Here is a 19,744-nt window from a genome sequence, read left to right on the forward strand (position 1 = left end):
ATGGGCTATAACCCATGTTTTTTGAAATTTTGAATTTTCTTCAAATCCTCAAAAATGATGAAAAACGGCGTGCTATAGTATGCCGTACGGTAGGGGCTATAGCCCATGTCCAAAAATGATGAAAAATGAGGATAACATTTTTTTCAAAAATTCAAAAAACGATGGGCTATAACCCATGTTTTTGAAATTTTGAATTTTCTTCAGATCCTCAAAAATGATGAAAAACGGCGTGCTATAGTATGCCGTACGGTAGGGGCTATAGCCCATGTTCAAAAATGATGAAAAATGAGGATAACATTTTTTTTTTAAATTCAAAAAACGATGGGCTATAACCCATGTTTTTTGAAATTTTGAATTTTCTTCAAATCCTCAAAAATGATGAAAAACGGCGTGCTATAGTATGCCGTACGGTAGGGGCTATAGCCCATGTTCAAAAATGATGAAAAATGAGGATAACATTTTTATCAAAAATTCAAAAAACGATGGGCTATAACCCATGTTTTTGAAATTTTGAATTTTCTTCAGATCCTCAAAAATGATGAAAAACGGCGTGCTATAGTATGCCGTACGGTAGGGGCTATAGCCCATGTTCAAAAATGATGAAAAATGAGGATAACATTTTTTTCAAAAATTCAAAAAACGATGGGCTATAACCCATGTTTTTGAAATTTTGAATTTTCTTCAAATCCTCAAAAATGATGAAAAACGGCGTGCTATAGTATGCCGTACGGTAGGGGCTATAGCCCATGTTCAAAAATGATGAAAAATGAAGATAACATTTTTTTCAAAAATTCAAAAAACGATGGGCTATAACCCATGTTTTTTGAAATTTTGAATTTTCTTCAAATCCTCAAAAATGATGAAAAACGGCGTGCTATAGTATGCCGTACGGTAGGGGCTATAGCCCATGTTCAAAAATGATGAAAAATGAGGATAACATTTTTTTCAAAAATTCAAAAAACGATGGGCTATAACCCATGTTTTTTGAAATTTTGAATTTTCTTCAAATCCTCAAAAATGATGAAAAACGGCGTGCTATAGTATGCCGTACGGTAGGGGCTATAGCCCATGTTCAAAAATGATGAAAAATGAGGATAACATTTTTTTCAAAAATTCAAAAAACGCTGGGCTATAACCCATGTTTTTTGAAATTTTGAATTTTCTTCAGATCCTCAAAAATGATGAAAAACGGCGTGCTATAGTATGCCGTACGGTAGGGGCTATAGCCCATGTTCAAAAATGATGAAAAATGAGGATAACATTTTTTTCAAAAATTCAAAAAACGATGGGCTATAACCCATGTTTTTGAAATTTTGAATTTTCTTCAAATCCTCAAAAATGATGAAAAACGGCGTGCTATAGTATGCCGTACGGTAGGGGCTATAGCCCATGTTCAAAAATGATGAAAAATGAGGATAACATTTTTTTCAAAAATTCAAAAAACGATGGGCTATAACCCATGTTTTTTGAAATTTTGAATTTTCTTCAGATCCTCAAAAATGATGAAAAACGGCGTGCTATAGTATGCCGTACGGTAGGGGCTATAGCCCATGTTCAAAAATGATGAAAAATGAGGATAACATTTTTTTCAAAAATTCAAAAAACGATGGGCTATAACCCATGTTTTTTGAAATTTTGAATTTTCTTCAAAACCTCAAAAATGATGAAAGACGGCGTGCTATAGTATGCCGTACGGTAGGGGCTATAGCCCATGTTCAAAAATGATGAAAAATGAGGATAACATTTTTTTCAAAAATTCAAAAAACGATGGGCTATAACCCATGTTTTTTGAAATTTTGAATTTTCTTCAAATCCTCAAAAATGATGAAAAACGGCGTGCTATAGTATGCCGTACGGTAGGGGCTATAGCCCATGTTCAAAAATGATGAAAAATGAGGATAACATTTTTTTCAAAAATTCAAAAAACGATGGGCTATAACCCATGTTTTTTGAAATTTTGAATTTTCTTCAGATCCTCAAAAATGATGAAAAACGGCGTGCTATAGTATGCCGTACGGTAGGGGCTATAGCCCATGTTCAAAAATGATGAAAAATGAGGATAACATTTTTTTAAAAAATTCAAAAAACGATGGGCTATAACCCATGTTTTTTGAAATTTTGAATTTTCTTCAAATCCTCAAAAATGATGAAAAACGGCGTGCTATAGTATGCCGTACGGTAGGGGCTATAGCCCATGTTCAAAAATGATGAAAAATGAGGATAACATTTTTTTCAAAAATTAAAAAAACGATGGGCTATAACCCATGTTTTTTGAAATTTTGAATTTTCTTCAAATCCTCAAAAATGATGAAAAACGGCGTGCTATAGTATGCCGTACGGTAGGGGCTATAGCCCATGTTCAAAAATGATGAAAAATGAGGATAACATTTTTTTCAAAAATTCAAAAAACGATGGGCTATAACCCATGTTTTTTGAAATTTTGAATTTTCTTCAAATCCTCAAAAATGATGAAAAACGGCGTGCTATAGTATGCCGTACGGTAGGGGCTATAGCCCATGTTCAAAAATGATGAAAAATGAGGATAACATTTTTTTCAAAAATTCAAAAAACGATGGGCTATAACCCATGTTTTTGAAATTTTGAATTTTCTTCAAATCCTCAAAAATGATGAAAAACGGCGTGCTATAGTATGCCGTACGGTAGGGGCTATAGCCCATGTTCAAAAATGATGAAAAATGAAGATAACATTTTTTTCAAAAATTCAAAAAACGATGGGCTATAACCCATGTTTTTTGAAATTTTGAATTTTCTTCAAATCCTCAAAAATGATGAAAAACGGCGTGCTATAGTATGCCGTACGGTAGGGGCTATAGCCCATGTTCAAAAATGATGAAAAATGAGGATAACATTTTTTTCAAAAATTCAAAAAACGATGGGCTATAACCCATGTTTTTTGAAATTTTGAATTTTCTTCAAATCCTCAAAAATGATGAAAAACGGCGTGCTATAGTATGCCGTACGGTAGGGGCTATAGCCCATGTTCAAAAATGATGAAAAATGAGGATAACATTTTTTTCAAAAATTCAAAAAACGATGGGCTATAACCCATGTTTTTTGAAATTTTGAATTTTCTTCAGATCCTCAAAAATGATGAAAAACGGCGTGCTATAGTATGCCGTACGGTAGGGGCTATAGCCCATGTTCAAAAATGATGAAAAATGAGGATAACATTTTTTTCAAAAATTCAAAAAACGATGGGCTATAACCCATGTTTTTGAAATTTTGAATTTTCTTCAAATCCTCAAAAATGATGAAAAACGGCGTGCTATAGTATGCCGTACGGTAGGGGCTATAGCCCATGTTCAAAAATGATGAAAAATGAGGATAACATTTTTTTCAAAAATTCAAAAAACGATGGGCTATAACCCATGTTTTTTGAAATTTTGAATTTTCTTCAGATCCTCAAAAATGATGAAAAACGGCGTGCTATAGTATGCCGTACGGTAGGGGCTATAGCCCATGTTCAAAAATGATGAGAAATGAGGATAACATTTTTTTCAAAAATTCAAAAAACGATGGGCTATAACCCATGTTTTTTGAAATTTTGAATTTTCTTCAAAACCTCAAAAATGATGAAAGACGGCGTGCTATAGTATGCCGTACGGTAGGGGCTATAGCCCATGTTCAAAAATGATGAAAAATGAGGATAACATTTTTTTCAAAAATTCAAAAAACGATGGGCTATAACCCATGTTTTTTGAAATTTTGAATTTTCTTCAAATCCTCAAAAATGATGAAAAACGGCGTGCTATAGTATGCCGTACGGTAGGGGCTATAGCCCATGTTCAAAAATGATGAAAAATGAGGATAACATTTTTTTCAAAAATTCAAAAAACGATGGGCTATAACCCATGTTTTTTGAAATTTTGAATTTTCTTCAGATCCTCAAAAATGATGAAAAACGGCGTGCTATAGTATGCCGTACGGTAGGGGCTATAGCCCATGTTCAAAAATGATGAAAAATGAGGATAACATTTTTTTCAAAAATTCAAAAAACGATGGGCTATAACCCATGTTTTTTGAAATTTTGAATTTTCTTCAAATCCTCAAAAATGATGAAAAACGGCGTGCTATAGTATGCCGTACGGTAGGGGCTATAGCCCATGTTCAAAAATGATGAAAAATGAGGATAACATTTTTTTCAAAAATTAAAAAAACGATGGGCTATAACCCATGTTTTTTGAAATTTTGAATTTTCTTCAAATCCTCAAAAATGATGAAAAACGGCGTGCTATAGTATGCCGTACGGTAGGGGCTATAGCCCATGTTCAAAAATGATGAAAAATGAGGATAACATTTTTTTCAAAAATTCAAAAAACGATGGGCTATAACCCATGTTTTTTGAAATTTTGAATTTTCTTCAAATCCTCAAAAATGATGAAAAACGGCGTGCTATAGTATGCCGTACGGTAGGGGCTATAGCCCATGTTCAAAAATGATGAAAAATGAGGATAACATTTTTTTCAAAAATTCAAAAAACGATGGGCTATAACCCATGTTTTTTGAAATTTTGAATTTTCTTCAAATCCTCAAAAATGATGAAAAACGGCGTGCTATAGTATGCCGTATGTGCTATAGTATGCCGGTTGAGGTGTAATGCATTTTGTAAATGGTTCCGGCGAGCCGCCCCATGTCCGAAGCGGTAGAGAAATGAGAGAGTTACCATGTGGGGGTCCCCGGGGCGGGGAGTCCCTGGGGGGGTCCCCAGAACATCCAGACCACCAGGAATGGGCCCAGGGGGCCGGGCCGATTACGGCGAGCCGCCCCACGTCCGAAACGATAGAGAAATGACAGAGTTACCGTGTGGGGGTCCCTCTACTGTAGGCCTACCCTCTACTGTACTGTACTGTCACTGTACTATACTGTACTGGCACACCCAAAATCATATACAGTTAATATGTGCATGTGTGTTTGTGTGTGTGTTAGGTTGCGCACAGGTGGTGAAAAACAACCATGCTATTTTCGTGCTCAGACCCACCCAGCCACCCACCCACACACACTAGGCCTACTCAAAGAAAGTGAAATACTTGACAGTGCTATGTTGGTGAACGGGTATTTCCAGGTTAAAGCCACTTCACCATGTATTTGGATCATTGTTCAAGCGCCGATAGCCTGAGGGGGGAATGCACTTTCTGCGCTGCGGTGGCTTTGTGGGAGTGGAATGAAACAGTATATAGCGTTATAATTAGGACTACTAATGAATCAGAACCATTTATTGATGTCACATGCAGGAGAAACATTATGCCTACGCAGGCCCGGCCCTTCCTACAGGCCGACGAAGGGGGGGGGGGGGGGGGGGGTGTCCCCGAGTGCATCCCCAATTTGTCACGCAGCAAAAGACCCTGCTTGAGGCGCCAGATTTCTCAGGACCGGCCCTGTGCCTACGGCTACACGGACACAACTATAATTACATAATTTACAATTTACAATTTAGGCATTTAGCAGACGCTCTTGATCCAGAGCGACTTACATTAAGTTATCACATATATGAATAAGGTTACATTCACAAAATATAATCATGGCATATGTTTCTCAAGAGGAAATTGGCCAAGGCTCTGCTTCGCAGCCGGTAAACAACAAATTTACGAAGAGGAAAACCCCTTATTCATTTTCGTACTTCCTTGCCCAAGAGGGCCTAAGAGCCACATGCGACTCTGGAGCAGCAGGTTGCCTATGCCTGCTCTAGGCTAAGGTCAAAGGTGCCTCTATTAGAGATGGCTTGCACCAGCCATCTCTAATAGAGGCACTTCCCTGGACTCTTCATCAACCACAACAACATCTGGTGTGTTAGCTGTCAAAGATGTAAAGATGTCTGGGTGTGGATTGTGGAACATGGATTAAAGGACACAGGAATGTTACATAATTATATAGATATTTTGATATGTCCTTCGCTATGAGCTCTACTCAGGGGTCATCGACATGTTGGGTTGTGGTGGACATTTGTCAACATTCCATTTTTGCCACAGACATACAAAATGAGTGTACAATAACACATATAGATAGCCCTGAAGGACCACAATAGGTCATGTGTGTTCAAATGGAACCAAATGGACCCCCCTCCATCTGTGCAAATGCAACCACTAGTACTAGTGGACTGCTAAATCCTAATGTGCCATAATAAATAATTGTCCTACTTATTCTGGATTCAGTAAAGTGGGTGTTATGATAAAAAAAAAGAACATTATAATGGTGTGTAAAACAGAAAATGTTGCCACGGACAAGACCAAGTCTTTGCCATGGATGGACATGTATGGACATGTTGGTGACCCTGCCCTGGTTCTATTGTCTCTCATATGGACATGTTGGTGACCCTGCCCTGGTTCTATTGTCTCTCATATGGACATGTTGGTGACCCTGCCCTGGTTCTATTGTCACACACACCCGAGGATAATCTACATATTCCTCAGAAAACGTCAATAAAGCACTGTGTGTTGACCAATGCTGCCCTCTAGTGGTGTGACAGTACAGTACAGCTAATGCAGCACAGCAATGCAGTATGGCAGGTTGGAAACAATCAAACAAATGTGCCACCACAGCACAGCAATATCTTACTAAATATCCATTCCTGAGACATGACAGATAGTTTAATAACCAAATTTGTATCTACAGTGTACCATTTTTACCCACGAATCTCTTTGGAGAAACACACACACACACACACACACACACACACACACACACACACACACACACACACACACACACACACACACACACACACACACACACACACACACACACACACAAAACATTATTAAGCATTTAAACATTAATCACTTTCAACCTGTCATCTGATTTGGATTACTGGTGTAAATGGTCGCATTCTTGTTTTGCTGAAATGAACAGGAAGGTTCATTTCAACCATTGTCAGCCAGGGGACAAGTAAAGCTAAACGTAAATTGTCACGGTGAGTCAAAGGGTATAGGACCCAAATGCAGGAATGTTCAAATTAAATGATTTATTAAAGCAGAGTGCCATCAAGCTACAAACAAAACAAATGAGTAGTAGCAGCATGCAGAAAATGCCAAAAATGCAAAGGTTCTTCAAAGCACAAAGCAGTAAAACCAAAAGTTCAGAGAACCAGGAACTCAGGTACAACACAGGGGACAACTTGACAAGGAAGTATGTTCTGACCTATGGTTCTGACAGTGGGAGTGTGGAAAGAGTCCAGTCTTATAGGGAGCAGGGCAATTGCCGAAATGTTCACAGGTGTGGAAGGGGCATGGCACTGTTGGGCTGGTGTGTGACAAGGACTGAGTCGGAATGGAGAGTGGGAGTGGCTGACATGGAAATGCAGACAGGGGAACCAGGGAAACCATGACAAAATTGTATCCTGGGTATACATTTGTTAACCAAATTTGACTGATCCATCAATGCTTGTTTTTAAATAGGATTTGTTTTGTAGACTCAAACTCTTCTGTAGTCCACCTTTTGTTGTTGCAGGGTCCAAAGGGTCTTTGTACATTGAATATTTGAAACAAAACAATTACAATAACGGAATTGCAATGAATGCAATCTGTTTTTAGAGAATTCAAATATAGTGTATAGAGTTCAGCCAGCCTCTGAAGAATCCTGGTGCACTGGTGTTCTGTAGGCTACACTACAGTACACAGTTGTTCCTGTTAATTGTTAATTAGTTGAACATAAACCTTTCAGCAATATTTTAGGTAAGGCCGTCTAACAATATGACATTTCTGCTCTGCTGTGGTTGGAGATGCCCTTTTAATTCCATGACATTTAAGTTCCGTGTCCACAACACTTGGTAACCCTACTGGTACTATAGGGTGTTAGTGGATTAAGCACAAGTCAGTCAAGCAAAACCATCTGCTAGCAGCACTCATATGGGCGAGACACCCGCATTATTCCTCAGAGATGGACCATGAAATATGAGCGTAATTAGATGGGAGAGGCGCAGACATCTCTCATGATGGAAAACATCACAAATGATGTCATCATCAGCCCCTGCATGACAACAGCCAGGGAGGGAGAGAGTGGCAGCAGCTTAGATAGGGTAGAGTAGAGAGGCCATCTGGTTATGGTTGCTGGTTCTACCCCTGCCCACCCAGTCCAAGTGTCCATGAGCAAGACACTTAACCCCTAAACTCACTGTTCCACGGACACATTTTTCGAGTCCAAAAAATGTTGTTTCCTATTGATGGAAATAAAAATAGGATCCATCTTTAATAATGATAATCTAGAAAGGACTGTATAATTTGGAAAAACTGTAAATCTATACCTTCAATAACACAGCAGGGAGACCAAATACCGTGCTGTAATTACCTTAAAAATGATTGAGTAGCCATTTAAATTAGACAGTCACTGTACCAAAAAATAGAAAGATACCTTCAAAAATGATTTGGAGGCAGTTGAAATAAAGGTTTAACCATTATTTTAGTAGAATGTGCTACATGGTTCAGAATATTATAGTATAATACATCAATATAATTTAGAATAATCAATTGTTGATTCCAAATGAACCACGAATCGAACCACGGAACTGAACCCCTTCTTCCCAGTATTGTTCCAGGCTAAATACGGCAGATCACGTCAGATTTGTTGATTGGCTGGAGATGATTCATGTCCGCAATGTCAGATGACAAGACCAGTGTTGGCGGTCTCTCATTAGTCCAACGCCTAGATGATGAGGATGGCGTAGCGACACAAAGTTCATCTTCCTTGGTTCAGTCATTGATGGCCATAGACCGGGAAAGCACACAGGCTGGCGTTGCCAGGAAACCTGTAGATAACTTCTTTCCCTGCACTAAGTTCTTTTTTTTAAACAATATATTTATTGCGTTTTTCTTTTTTTTAACAAACAGACAATACAACAAAACAATACATAATACATCAGACAATACAATTACTTAGAATGAAAAACAAACAAACTAAAAGCAAAACAAGAACATACAGTACATACATACATACATACATAAATACAGTATAATAAAATAAAATAAGGGCACTTAGAATGGTAACAACAACAGAGTCCTTATGGCCACAAGACCAAACAGCTGCAGAGAATACAATTAGACCTTTTCAGTTTCCACCATTAAATAAGATAAGATAAATCATTGTAATCAACCGTAATATATTGGATAAACCGTCCCCATATGTTATCAAACAACCCTGCACTAAGTTACTAGGCCGAGGTCAAACTAGACTGATAACACAGCAGCTGCATGTTGAATTAAAACAGCGCCTACAGTATCCTACACTGTACACTGTACTGTAACTCAATGACTGAGAAGACACCGCATGGAGACTGAACAAGATATTAAATGGGACAGATGAACACATATTTTGGCCATAAACATGGATGACATTGATTGATTGATTGAAATCTTTATTAACAGTTTGCAGAATTACAGTACATTTCAAGCACAAACTCAATACAAAGACTGTTAACTGTGAGTGGACGACCCAATTAAGCCTTACACTTGTTTACAACAGGGTCCACATTGTTCAATTCATCAAAACATTTAGAGACAAACAAATAGACACTTCTATGTAGTTAAAGAACAGAACAGGAATTCATCATATAGGAAGCGAAAATATATATATATACAGTGAGGGGAACAGGGGGATAAAAGAAAACGAAAGACAGAGTGTAGGGCGCCTGCACACAACACCATGCGTTGATGCCATGTGTGCATATGTGCAGGCACCCAACACCACGTCCATACAAAAACATAGTACAATCCAGATAAAAATTCTGCTTTTACAGAGGCCAGTTTCGAATTGCAGCCATCCGTAGGTGCCCTTTGAGAGCAGTTTTGAAGGAGCCTAGGGATTCACATGTCTTAATGACTGTTGGTAGGGCGTTCCACATTTTGGTCGCATAGGAGCGAAAATAATTTAGTCCCTTGTTTGTGCCGAATCTGGGTTGTACATGGTTTGTTGCACTCCCTCTGGTGTTGTGGGTGTGGACTTCGTTTACATTAAGGAAGTATTTAGACAGGTACATGGGTATCTTGGTGGTGTATCCATGACATGATGATAAGAGGAACAAAGTTCAGGAGGATATGGGACATTGACCACTGGGCATTATATTGTAAACAGATAAGACATAATTATCTAACATATGGCCAGTTCTGCATTCATTCCATGCCAAAGCGCCAGCGCTCGCCTAACCGTCACCCAGCCGGATGCGTGCTAAAATGGATGATCAAATATCTAAATACTGATTGAGTAACTTAAAAACTGTCTGTGGTGTTCACAAACTTGACATTAGCCTAAGTAGTAGACGATAAAATGAGCAGTTTTTTTTTCTCTGTTTCTGGCACAACAGCGCCCCTATTGGTACTAATAGTCATACTGGTGCTCACAGTCACATAGGCATGGGTGGGTGGGTTAACGTCACATAGGCACGGACATTGCTGTTCCTTGGAGTGGTTGCACCACTCAAAAGGGTAATGCAATAGACACCGACCTCTGCTGTCACATTATTCGACGGGTCACCACATTGAGCGTAACGTAGGATCTCGTGGGGCAGGAGGGAGAGCGCTACGCCGCTACCAAGCAACGCCCCGGCAGAGCATAGAGCTGCTCCGCATGCAGAGTGCAGACACACAGCAGGCGTGGATAGAGAGAGGTGATCATGCTGACCACTTTATCAATAGACTTACAGAGGAACAGGACCTTTTTCTGCACCACAAAACATTGTTAACGGTAAGGACACTTTTCTTTACACCACAATTTAATGAGATATAATCTGGTTTAGGCTGCCAGGAGGAATGTGTTCCAATTATAGGCTCATTTGGAAAGGTATAGGTGTCTAGGTGACGATGACGACAATTAATTTATTCTATAGCCGATCTACATAACCAGAGAAGAACCATATAAAGTTGTTGTCTGTAACTGAATATAAATGGAAAATGACAATAGAGATCATGTAGCCTATATAAAGTTCCCGTTTTCAACAGACATGCAGCTCCGCGAAAGTTGAATTTGAGTTGTATATAGGTAGCCTATAATAAGCCTAGGATATAATGTCCAATAATGTAATCACACTTACAATATTGTTGTGATTTCTGTTGGCCAACCATGTGTGCGGTGACTGGTGAGGGATGTTTTAGTTGTGTCGCGTGCGCGCAGAACAAGATGACACCAGGCGGAACTATACCAAGTTATGTTATTGCACAAACAAATAATATACGCAATACTATAGCCTATACACATGACGTGACCAGAACAGAAGATGGACAAGAACAGAAAGTAGTTGTCAGTTGATTTTGTCATGGCGTCCCATAATCATAATTATAATTAATAACAAATAGCCCAATGTGAGATAGTAATGCCCGGTCAGGCATGTGGCTGGATATCGTTAAGGATAGATAGGCGAATTTTGGCTATATTTCAGAACTGACATGGTTTGTGTGTGAATGACAAACGCTCAAGAGCTCGGGGAGTAGGCAGCAACGTATGACATCCGATTTGACATTTTAGACGCCCATGCGCATGCGGTTTCCTACAGGCATAGAATATACACCCACAGATGTCATCGTCGCCACTAAACTTATACTTAAACTTAAACTTATAAACTTATAAAATAAATAAAATAGGAAAGGGAAAAAAAGTAATTTGGCATTAAATTAAGTTTAATGTAGGTTATTTATAACCAATATCAACCATCTTATAAGATCTTATAATAATAATAATAAACATCACCACAACTTTACATGTGATCCAAATTTGTGTCCGATATCATATCATATAGCCTACAGAAGCAGAATAGGCTATACAGAAAATGTAATTGAAAATACGAATAGTGAAATATTCAATGGCAAGCAGGAAACAGCCTGCATGGTGCATGGGGTGAAACCAAATTGCCTTTGTGTTGTAAATTTGATTGCGTGTGTGTGTGTGTGTGTGTGTCTGTGGCTGTGTGGGTCAGTGGGTGCATCATGAGTGCGAGCGTGCATACAGTGTACATATACACTTTGTCACATTTTGGCTGTCAACATTAGGCCCACAGTGGGTTGGGGAGTGCCCGCATGCTGGAGATGTGTGACGCAGTCAGATGTGTGTAATCATAATGGAAGTTCAACGTCATCCGACATCTGACAGTGTGGCATACAGACACAGCTCTGCTCCACAGTGCTTTATTTATACAAATAACAAAACACTGGCATTCGTATCAGACACAACATTTAGGCCTGCATGGTTGTCAAATAAGGGACCCTTACAGTATATATTATGGTTTGTGGGCCACGTCACGTGACCGACAAGAAAACAAGGCAGGTGATAATTGTTACAAACACCATTCTGTGAAAATTATAGAAAAGAACCACCACATAACATACAAGTGTTTAATAGTTAGTGGGGCATACACACGCACACAGTGTAAAGTAGCACTTTACTCTGTCTAATCCTACTGTACACACTAGATATAATGCCAATTTTCTTCCCCAGACGTGAATGCATTTTAATGCAATTAATTTGTTGCCACCCTCCCATTGGCGCCGATTCCACGCGTGCACGCACACGCACACACACACACACACACACACACACGCACACACACACACACACACACACGCACGCACGCAAAATCTTGTTTGTTCAGGTTATAAAAAGACAATACTCTGTGAAAGCCATGCTGTTAAACAAGTCCGTACTGTAAAATACCATAACTTCCTTACAGTCTGTTTGGACAAACACGTCTACCCAGTCAGAAGAGCTGTCTGTCCAAACATTAACCTGTTAAACCCGGGAAGCACTTAAACGATTATTTTATACTTTGGATATTCAAAAATAGCAGATCTATACAAGCTCACAGCGCGTCGCTTTATGCTGCACTGCATGCTTGTAGATCTGATCTGAAAATGTGTGCAAAAAAAAGGATCCCTGGAGCAATGGAACGACATGTTTTGAGATGGGGTATACAAATAGACTATAATTGTAGGTTCTCCTTGACACGAAAACGTTTTGAGCACCACTGATATAGCAAAAAAACGTTTTTCAGAAAATTGGAGACTCAGGTCTTAATGGTGCATCTATATAGCACTTTTATCCAAAGTGCTTTGCATTACATTCACACACATTCAATACACCGATGGCGGAGGAAACCATGCAAGGCACCAACCTGCACATCGGGAGCACTTAGGGGTTCAGAGTCTTGCTCAAGGACACTTCGACACCAACTCTGGGGGAGCCCGGGATCGAACTTGGAACCTCACTTAGTTGGAACCAAACCTTTTGGAGTTACTCTATAAATAATAATAATAAAGCCGGGCAATTACTATAGTCTACAACTCTACATCATCATCAAGCCAGTAGTTCTAACAAGTATATTCAAGTTAAAACGATCTAGACACCTCACTAATGACGAAATACCAATTAAGCCTCTCATTTTACCTCATTCAGCAGCTATACCTGTATTACTAGACCAACTAGAAAACCGGGTGGGACATTCTGGCACACTATACTGGCTTCACTGGCAGATACTGATTTTTAGTCCTACTTAAAGGTCAACTTTAGTTTTTTTTTTCAACCAAGGTTCATGTTTTAGGTTGTTATTAGAGAAACTAAAAGGTGAGTGTTCATTTTCTTTCATTTGCTGCTTTCTTTCGTTTTAAGGATTTTAGCAGTTTTTGACAGGGGGGCGGGGGCATTCGAGCATGAATGTACGTACATACATATTTAGCCCCATGCTCGAATGCCCCCGCCCCTCTGTCAAAAACAGCTAAAATCCCTAAAACGAAATCTTTTACTTTATCTAATAACAAACTAAAACATGAACCTTGGTTGAAAAAAACAGAGACTACTTTGTGCAGCCTGTAGGTAATTACAAACATGAGTGGACAAAAGTTACATGTTGATTGCCCCAAGAAAACAGGACACCAACAGCCACATTAAGATAATGACAAATTTAAAAGTCAGCATACTATAAACTCACTTCAAGGGAAAGGCTCGTTCAACTCAAGGACAGTCTAGTGCGAGTGTTCAGGCGCACGCTGGGTGCAGATTCAGAAAATACATAGAAGGGGAATAAAATCTGCACTCTCAGTAATAGTAGTAGGCGCGTTTCGGCGCACAGGCCTTCGTCAGAGTCGGAACTTTCTACATTTCTAAATTCCTACACGGTTCCTATAACATTATTAAACTAGAAAAAGTGCTCCTCGGTGCACAGGTCTCCACCAGGGGCAGGTCAGGTTGTGGCCTCCTGGTGGCGCTATAATAGGCCAATGTGAAAAGGGTGCCATTATTATTATTATTATATTCCTCAGCCTAGTAGGAAAGTCTGTGAAAGATTTCACGTAAATTGCACACTGCGTTCATGATTTGAGGCTTTTTATTCAAAACGGGCCACACTTGTGTAATGTTGAGCATTATTTTGTGTATTATATCTTGTAAGACCAGACAGACACACTGATACACATTGTAAGTTTCCCTTATTTGGTATTTGTTTGTCACTTTGAATTGCCTACCCTAAGCCGGGTTTGTATTGAAACAGCCAACACTGTTGATCAAACAAAAGAACGTCATACATTAGATGTGACTCACATGTGACCATTTAATTTTCATATTTTGTCCATTGGCCTGATATCTGATCAGCGAGTGCATACAGTAAATTGGTATTTACGTGTACACAGTACTGCACTTTTACATTGCAAATTGCACAGTGCACAAAGCACAGTACATGCTGTACAAAGCTGCATTGCGTGGCTGCAGTTATGAGTGTTATTGGGTTGATGAGTGGAATGCCTTCATGTGTCAAGTCAACCGCATATGGAAAAGTAATCTGCGATCTCCGATCGCAGATTCATTATTTATTTTGGCGGAGCAGCCTTTTTCTGTGGCGGCGAGCGTGGCGTTTGTCATGCAGCATTGAAAGAACATTGTTTTGTCCGTCCCCATTGCAGAGCGTCGAGGATGAGATGGAAGCTGTGCTGCAGGGTGGAGCGCCTCGCCTTGGTGCTGCTGGGGGCGTTGTGCCTGATCCTCCTTTTCAAGAAAGAAGACACCGTCCAGGGCGTCCAGCGGCATCTCGCCAGGTACGTCCAGGTGGGAACGGGAGGAGTGACAGCCGCTCCGACGAGGACGGAAGCCGACAACAGAACGGCGGCCGTCCACAGCACAGTTCAACCCTCCTGGCCGACCTGCGAGAGGAACATGTCCATGGCCCACAGCGTGACGGGCTTCGCCTCTCTCCCCGAGCACATCCAGGACTTCCTGTACTACCGCCACTGCCGTCACTTCCCACTGCTGCTGGACGTCCCCGACAAATGCGGGGGGGCGGAACGATCCGGGGACGTGTTCTTCTTGCTCGCCATTAAGAGCTCTCCGGGGAACTACGAGCGACGCGAGGTCCTGCGCAAGACCTGGGGCGAGGAGAGGATGGAGAGGGGCCAGCAGATCCGTAGGCTGTTCCTCGTGGGAACAACGGGCAGCGGGTATGAGCATAAGAGGCTGAATAGGATGCTGCAACTGGAACAGCGCGAGCACGGAGACATCTTGCAGTGGGACTTCAACGACTCCTTCTTCAACCTCACTCTGAAGCAGGTCCTCTTCCTGGAGTGGATGGACAAGAACTGTCCGCACGCCCACTTCCTCCTCAACGGGGACGACGACATCTTCGCCAACACGGACAACATGGTGGAGTACCTCCTGGGCACCGTGAACGACGAGGAGGGCAGCGGCCAGCACCTCTTTGTCGGACACCTGATCTCTCACGTGGGTCCCATCCGGACACCGGCGAGCAAATACTACATCCCCGTTCAGGTGCAGGAGTCGGAGTCCTACCCTCCGTACTGTGGCGGCGGGGGGTTCCTCCTGTCAGGATACACGGCCTTGGTCATATACGAAATGTCCAAGAGCATTACCCTGCTCCCCATTGACGACGTGTACATGGGAATGTGTTTGGCCAAAGCAAATCTCCAACCCGATTCCCATATGGGTGTTAAGACTGCAGGACTAAACGTCCCCCGACGAGCTCAGGATCCATTACACCCCTGCTTTTACAGGGAGACTTTATTGGTACACAGGTTCATGCCGCCTCTGATATATGTCATGTGGCACGAAGCACACGACCCCAACATAAAATGTGGGATGGATTTCTCCTTTTAGGTATGCCTCAAGTCTAAATGGTCGGACCCACTGTTTTACCGGTACATCATCAATTCCAGTGCCAGAGGGACATGTCAACATGTCCAGGTTTTACCAGAGAAAAGGTCAGGTTGTGCCCAGACGTCTAATCATCCGTCTACTGCGAAACCAGTTGTTCCTGAAATGTAAATGATGACCTGCAGGGGTCCTTTAGGGGGTTCCAGGGGTCTCCAGCTTGATAGTTAGGAACCACATGGACCCGTACCTGTCTGTGATGTAGTTATGAGGTCTGTGGCCTAATACACGCATTCTCACTCCCAACTTGCACATTGCAGCCCTGCCATTTCCTCCCTAAATTGTCACTATAGACTGCTAACATCCAAAACAGTCGGTCGAACAGACATTAGCTAACACGTTTTCCAACATCACAGGTTAAAATCCTACCGTGTGTCCTCTTTATTTTTTGTCACAATGGTTAGGGAGGTTAGGGTTAGAGGCATAGTGTTTTGTGGGGTTAAAAAAACCCATAGGGTGTGGGTTAGGGTTTTGTCAACATGCGACAGGCAACCTGTCATGTCACAATCTGACGTGTAGGGCCAGTAATAGACCTGTAAAATATGACTGGATGAACTAGGGGCCTCTGAAATTAATAATTTCTAGAATTACTGTAGTGAAGGGTATGGTACTGACTCTGAGGGGAGGCACTTGGACTTACTTATCCTTAAACCATGAGCTGTGTGTGTGTGTGTGTGTGTGTGTGTGTGTGTGTGTGTGTGTGTGTGTGTGTGTGTGTGCGTGCGTGACAAACACATTTGCCAAATATACCGAACTATATGGATTGTGAGCTTGTAGATCAGATATTTTCCGAGGATATTTGATGGAAAGTAGTCCCCGGTGGACTCCGGTCAATGAAGTAAAGGGTTTAAGTAGAATAAAAATGACATGTTATGTTTTTGTTCTCATACTTGTATGAGCACAAGGCCTTTTCATATACTGTCTAAATGTGCCTTAGAATGATTGACAACATGGTCAGTTTTATGTGCAGACTCTTAATGTTTCATAGATTGTTTTTAAATGTATTTATTTTTTACTGTGAGAGAATGTTTTATTTTTTCTCTTCAAATACTGTAAGAAGATACTACAAATCTGTAGAAAGACAATGACAGGATTCACAGGTTCGCTTCAAGCATATAGACGACCACCATGACATGACATGCGATTGTAAAACTGTCTTGACTCTCTGTGAAATATTTAAGTTAAAATGTATTATATGTAATGTATATATTTGTAATGTATATTTCTGTATGGGGTAGTTAGTTTATGGAGCAGGGAACATTTTCTGGTACAAATATTGTCGTCGTCCATGTCCATACTACAGATGGTTTAGGACGGTGAATGCTATTCTGACAAACTGTTCATAGTAGTAACTGTCTTGTAACCGAACAGTCCACACGTTTGATCCTCGCAAATGTTCAACATTCAAGTCTCAAGCCCTTTATTGTCATAATACATGCACAGAGAACCAGGCTGCACTGTTTTCTCCTCTTTCTGTCATTACTACCAGTCTACCAGAGTGACATGTATCATCTAGAAATGGCATTGTATACGTTTCTGAAAACCTGTCAGGTATAGACACAGACATGCACAAGATACACACAGTAATGTAGGCAATGTATCGGTGTGCAAAAAGTGCCATGCTGAAGCATCCTTGAGCAAGACACTCAGTCACTGTGCTGTACGTTGCTCTGTGAGAGAACCCAAAAGGTCAAAGACATTAAGGGCGCGTTCGGAAAGGGCGCGTTCGGAAATAGCGCACTGAGTGCACTGTGCAATGAAAAACTAATAGGCGAGTGCGCTCCCGGTATACGCATTTCCGAACGCACCCTACACGAGGAGGGAAATGAGTGTCAGTGCCGTTAAGATACTAGTGTTCGAACAAACAAAAAGGTAGGAGCGCACACCAGTAGTGGGGAGGTGCTGACCGCAGGAGATAAAACTTTGACTGAGAAAGGAGAGAGGCCGCACAGCTCGTAGTCACGATGCCATCAGATTTGTATTTTTCCAACGTTTCGGCAACTTTGTTGCCTTCTTCAGGGAATGGAAAGATACTAGTGTTACCATTCTGGGACGAATATTCTGGAACGAACATTCTGGGACGAACATTCAGCCCAAACTAAATGGCCGCTGGACCAATGAGCTCACAGTACCGCTACATTCAGATGCTATTATTTCTGCTGTGGTTTTACACAACAGAGCGGCTGGGAGACCGAAAGCAGACAAGAGGATATTGACATGCAACATGCATGGGTCATCATGAGGACGATTTGAACCTCTTGAACTCCTTTTAGACAGTTTTTATAAGAGTGTATAATATAGATATAGCAGTGGTTCACTGAACGGGTTCTGTCGTGAGACAAGTGGAGGTGTGCCTTATTGCAATATTGCATATATTGCAATAAGGCACGCCTATGGACACACCTAGGCTATACAACACGTCAGAAAACATGCTGGCATGGAGACAAGGAAGCTAAAGAGGTTCTGGGAACCACATGCAACACATTGGGTGCACATTTGAGTCATCCTTTAAAACACGTTCTATTGCCTGTCTTCTACTTAGTTGCCAGTGTCACACAAACGGTTTCACCCATCATGACATGCCTGAAATACAGTAGGTTGGAAGCAGTTCACATGGGAATGAAGGAATAGGCCGCAAACACGTCCGTTGTCTGTCAGAGAGGTAAATATACAACGTGAAAAGGACATTTTTTTTTGTGTGCTGGCTATTCCTTCATTCCCATTTGTACATTTGTGCATTTCACCTATAAGTCATCTAATTTGGAGTGTTGCAGGCTTTGCGCTATTCAGATTCTCTTTTTTTTAAGTAGTTCATAAAATGATGAACTTATTTTATTGAAATAAAATGTTCTCTTATTTGATAGAAACACCGTGTGTATGTAATTTGATTACGTAAACATGTCAGTACCATTCTTGTGCCTTGTATATATACACAGTATATACTTTTATGCACCTTATTGTTATTCTTTTATTTAGCAGTGCAATTCGTACTGTATGGAATTCTGTCCGCTCCTTTATGCCTGGTGTAAACGTGTGATGGGACAATAAACTATTTTGATATTTACAGAATCATCTATGTGTTAACTATTTAAATTATTCTACATTTTGTATTCTGCATTTCCCCCAAAGAATGTTTATTATGGAGGATTTATTATGAGTTTGAACTGTTTTCGTTATTAAACAGTTACATGCATTGCAATATAAGTTTGGGAATTCTGTGTCTTAAAGGACCACTTCACCACTTTTCAACCCATCTTCATATAATAGGTCCTCACTAATAATCATGATAAAATGGCACGATCTTTTCTACTCAGTCTGTGTCTCATAGGAGGGCTGTGGACAGTTAAGAAACCGTCTTCCAGTGACATCATTAGGCAGATTATTTTTTAAACAAGATTTCTTTACAAAAAATGTTTCGATTTTCATTATCGTGAGAACGATGGCTTCCATTTTCGCATTGAAACTTTTCAGGACTAGAAAGCCTGCAGTTTCTATTAGCTTGTATCCCCCATCGATGATGTCACTGGAAGACGGGTTCTGAACTGCCCACAGCCCTCCTATGAGACACAGACAAGAGTCGAAAAAAAATGGCACCATTTAT

The 19,744-nt window shown here is 40.6% G+C and overlaps 1 protein-coding gene across 1 annotated transcript; it reads left to right on the top strand.

Moving 5' to 3' along the window:
• Window positions 1–10,559: 10,559 nt before the first annotated feature.
• Window positions 10,560–19,212, top strand: LOC308320372 (N-acetyllactosaminide beta-1,3-N-acetylglucosaminyltransferase 3-like). Its single transcript, XM_080770717.1, has 2 exons — window positions 10,560–10,689; window positions 14,886–19,212. Exon 2 carries the CDS (start codon window positions 14,896–14,898, stop codon window positions 16,087–16,089), a length of 1,194 nt encoding a protein of 397 aa, XP_080626843.1. The 5' UTR covers window positions 10,560–10,689; window positions 14,886–14,895; the 3' UTR covers window positions 16,090–19,212.
• Window positions 19,213–19,744: the final 532 nt, after the last annotated feature.

Source organism: Protomyctophum bolini, assembly GCF_963924005.1.
Source record: "Protomyctophum bolini genome assembly, chromosome: 8".
In the NCBI taxonomy this organism is placed as follows: Eukaryota; Metazoa; Chordata; class Actinopteri; order Myctophiformes; family Myctophidae; genus Protomyctophum; species Protomyctophum bolini.

Excerpts from the sequence above, each read along its gene's own strand:
- LOC308320372 (XM_080770717.1), top strand. The coding sequence starts at position 14,896 with ATGAGATGGAAGCTGTGCTGCAGGGTGGAGCGCCTCGCCTTGGTGCTG.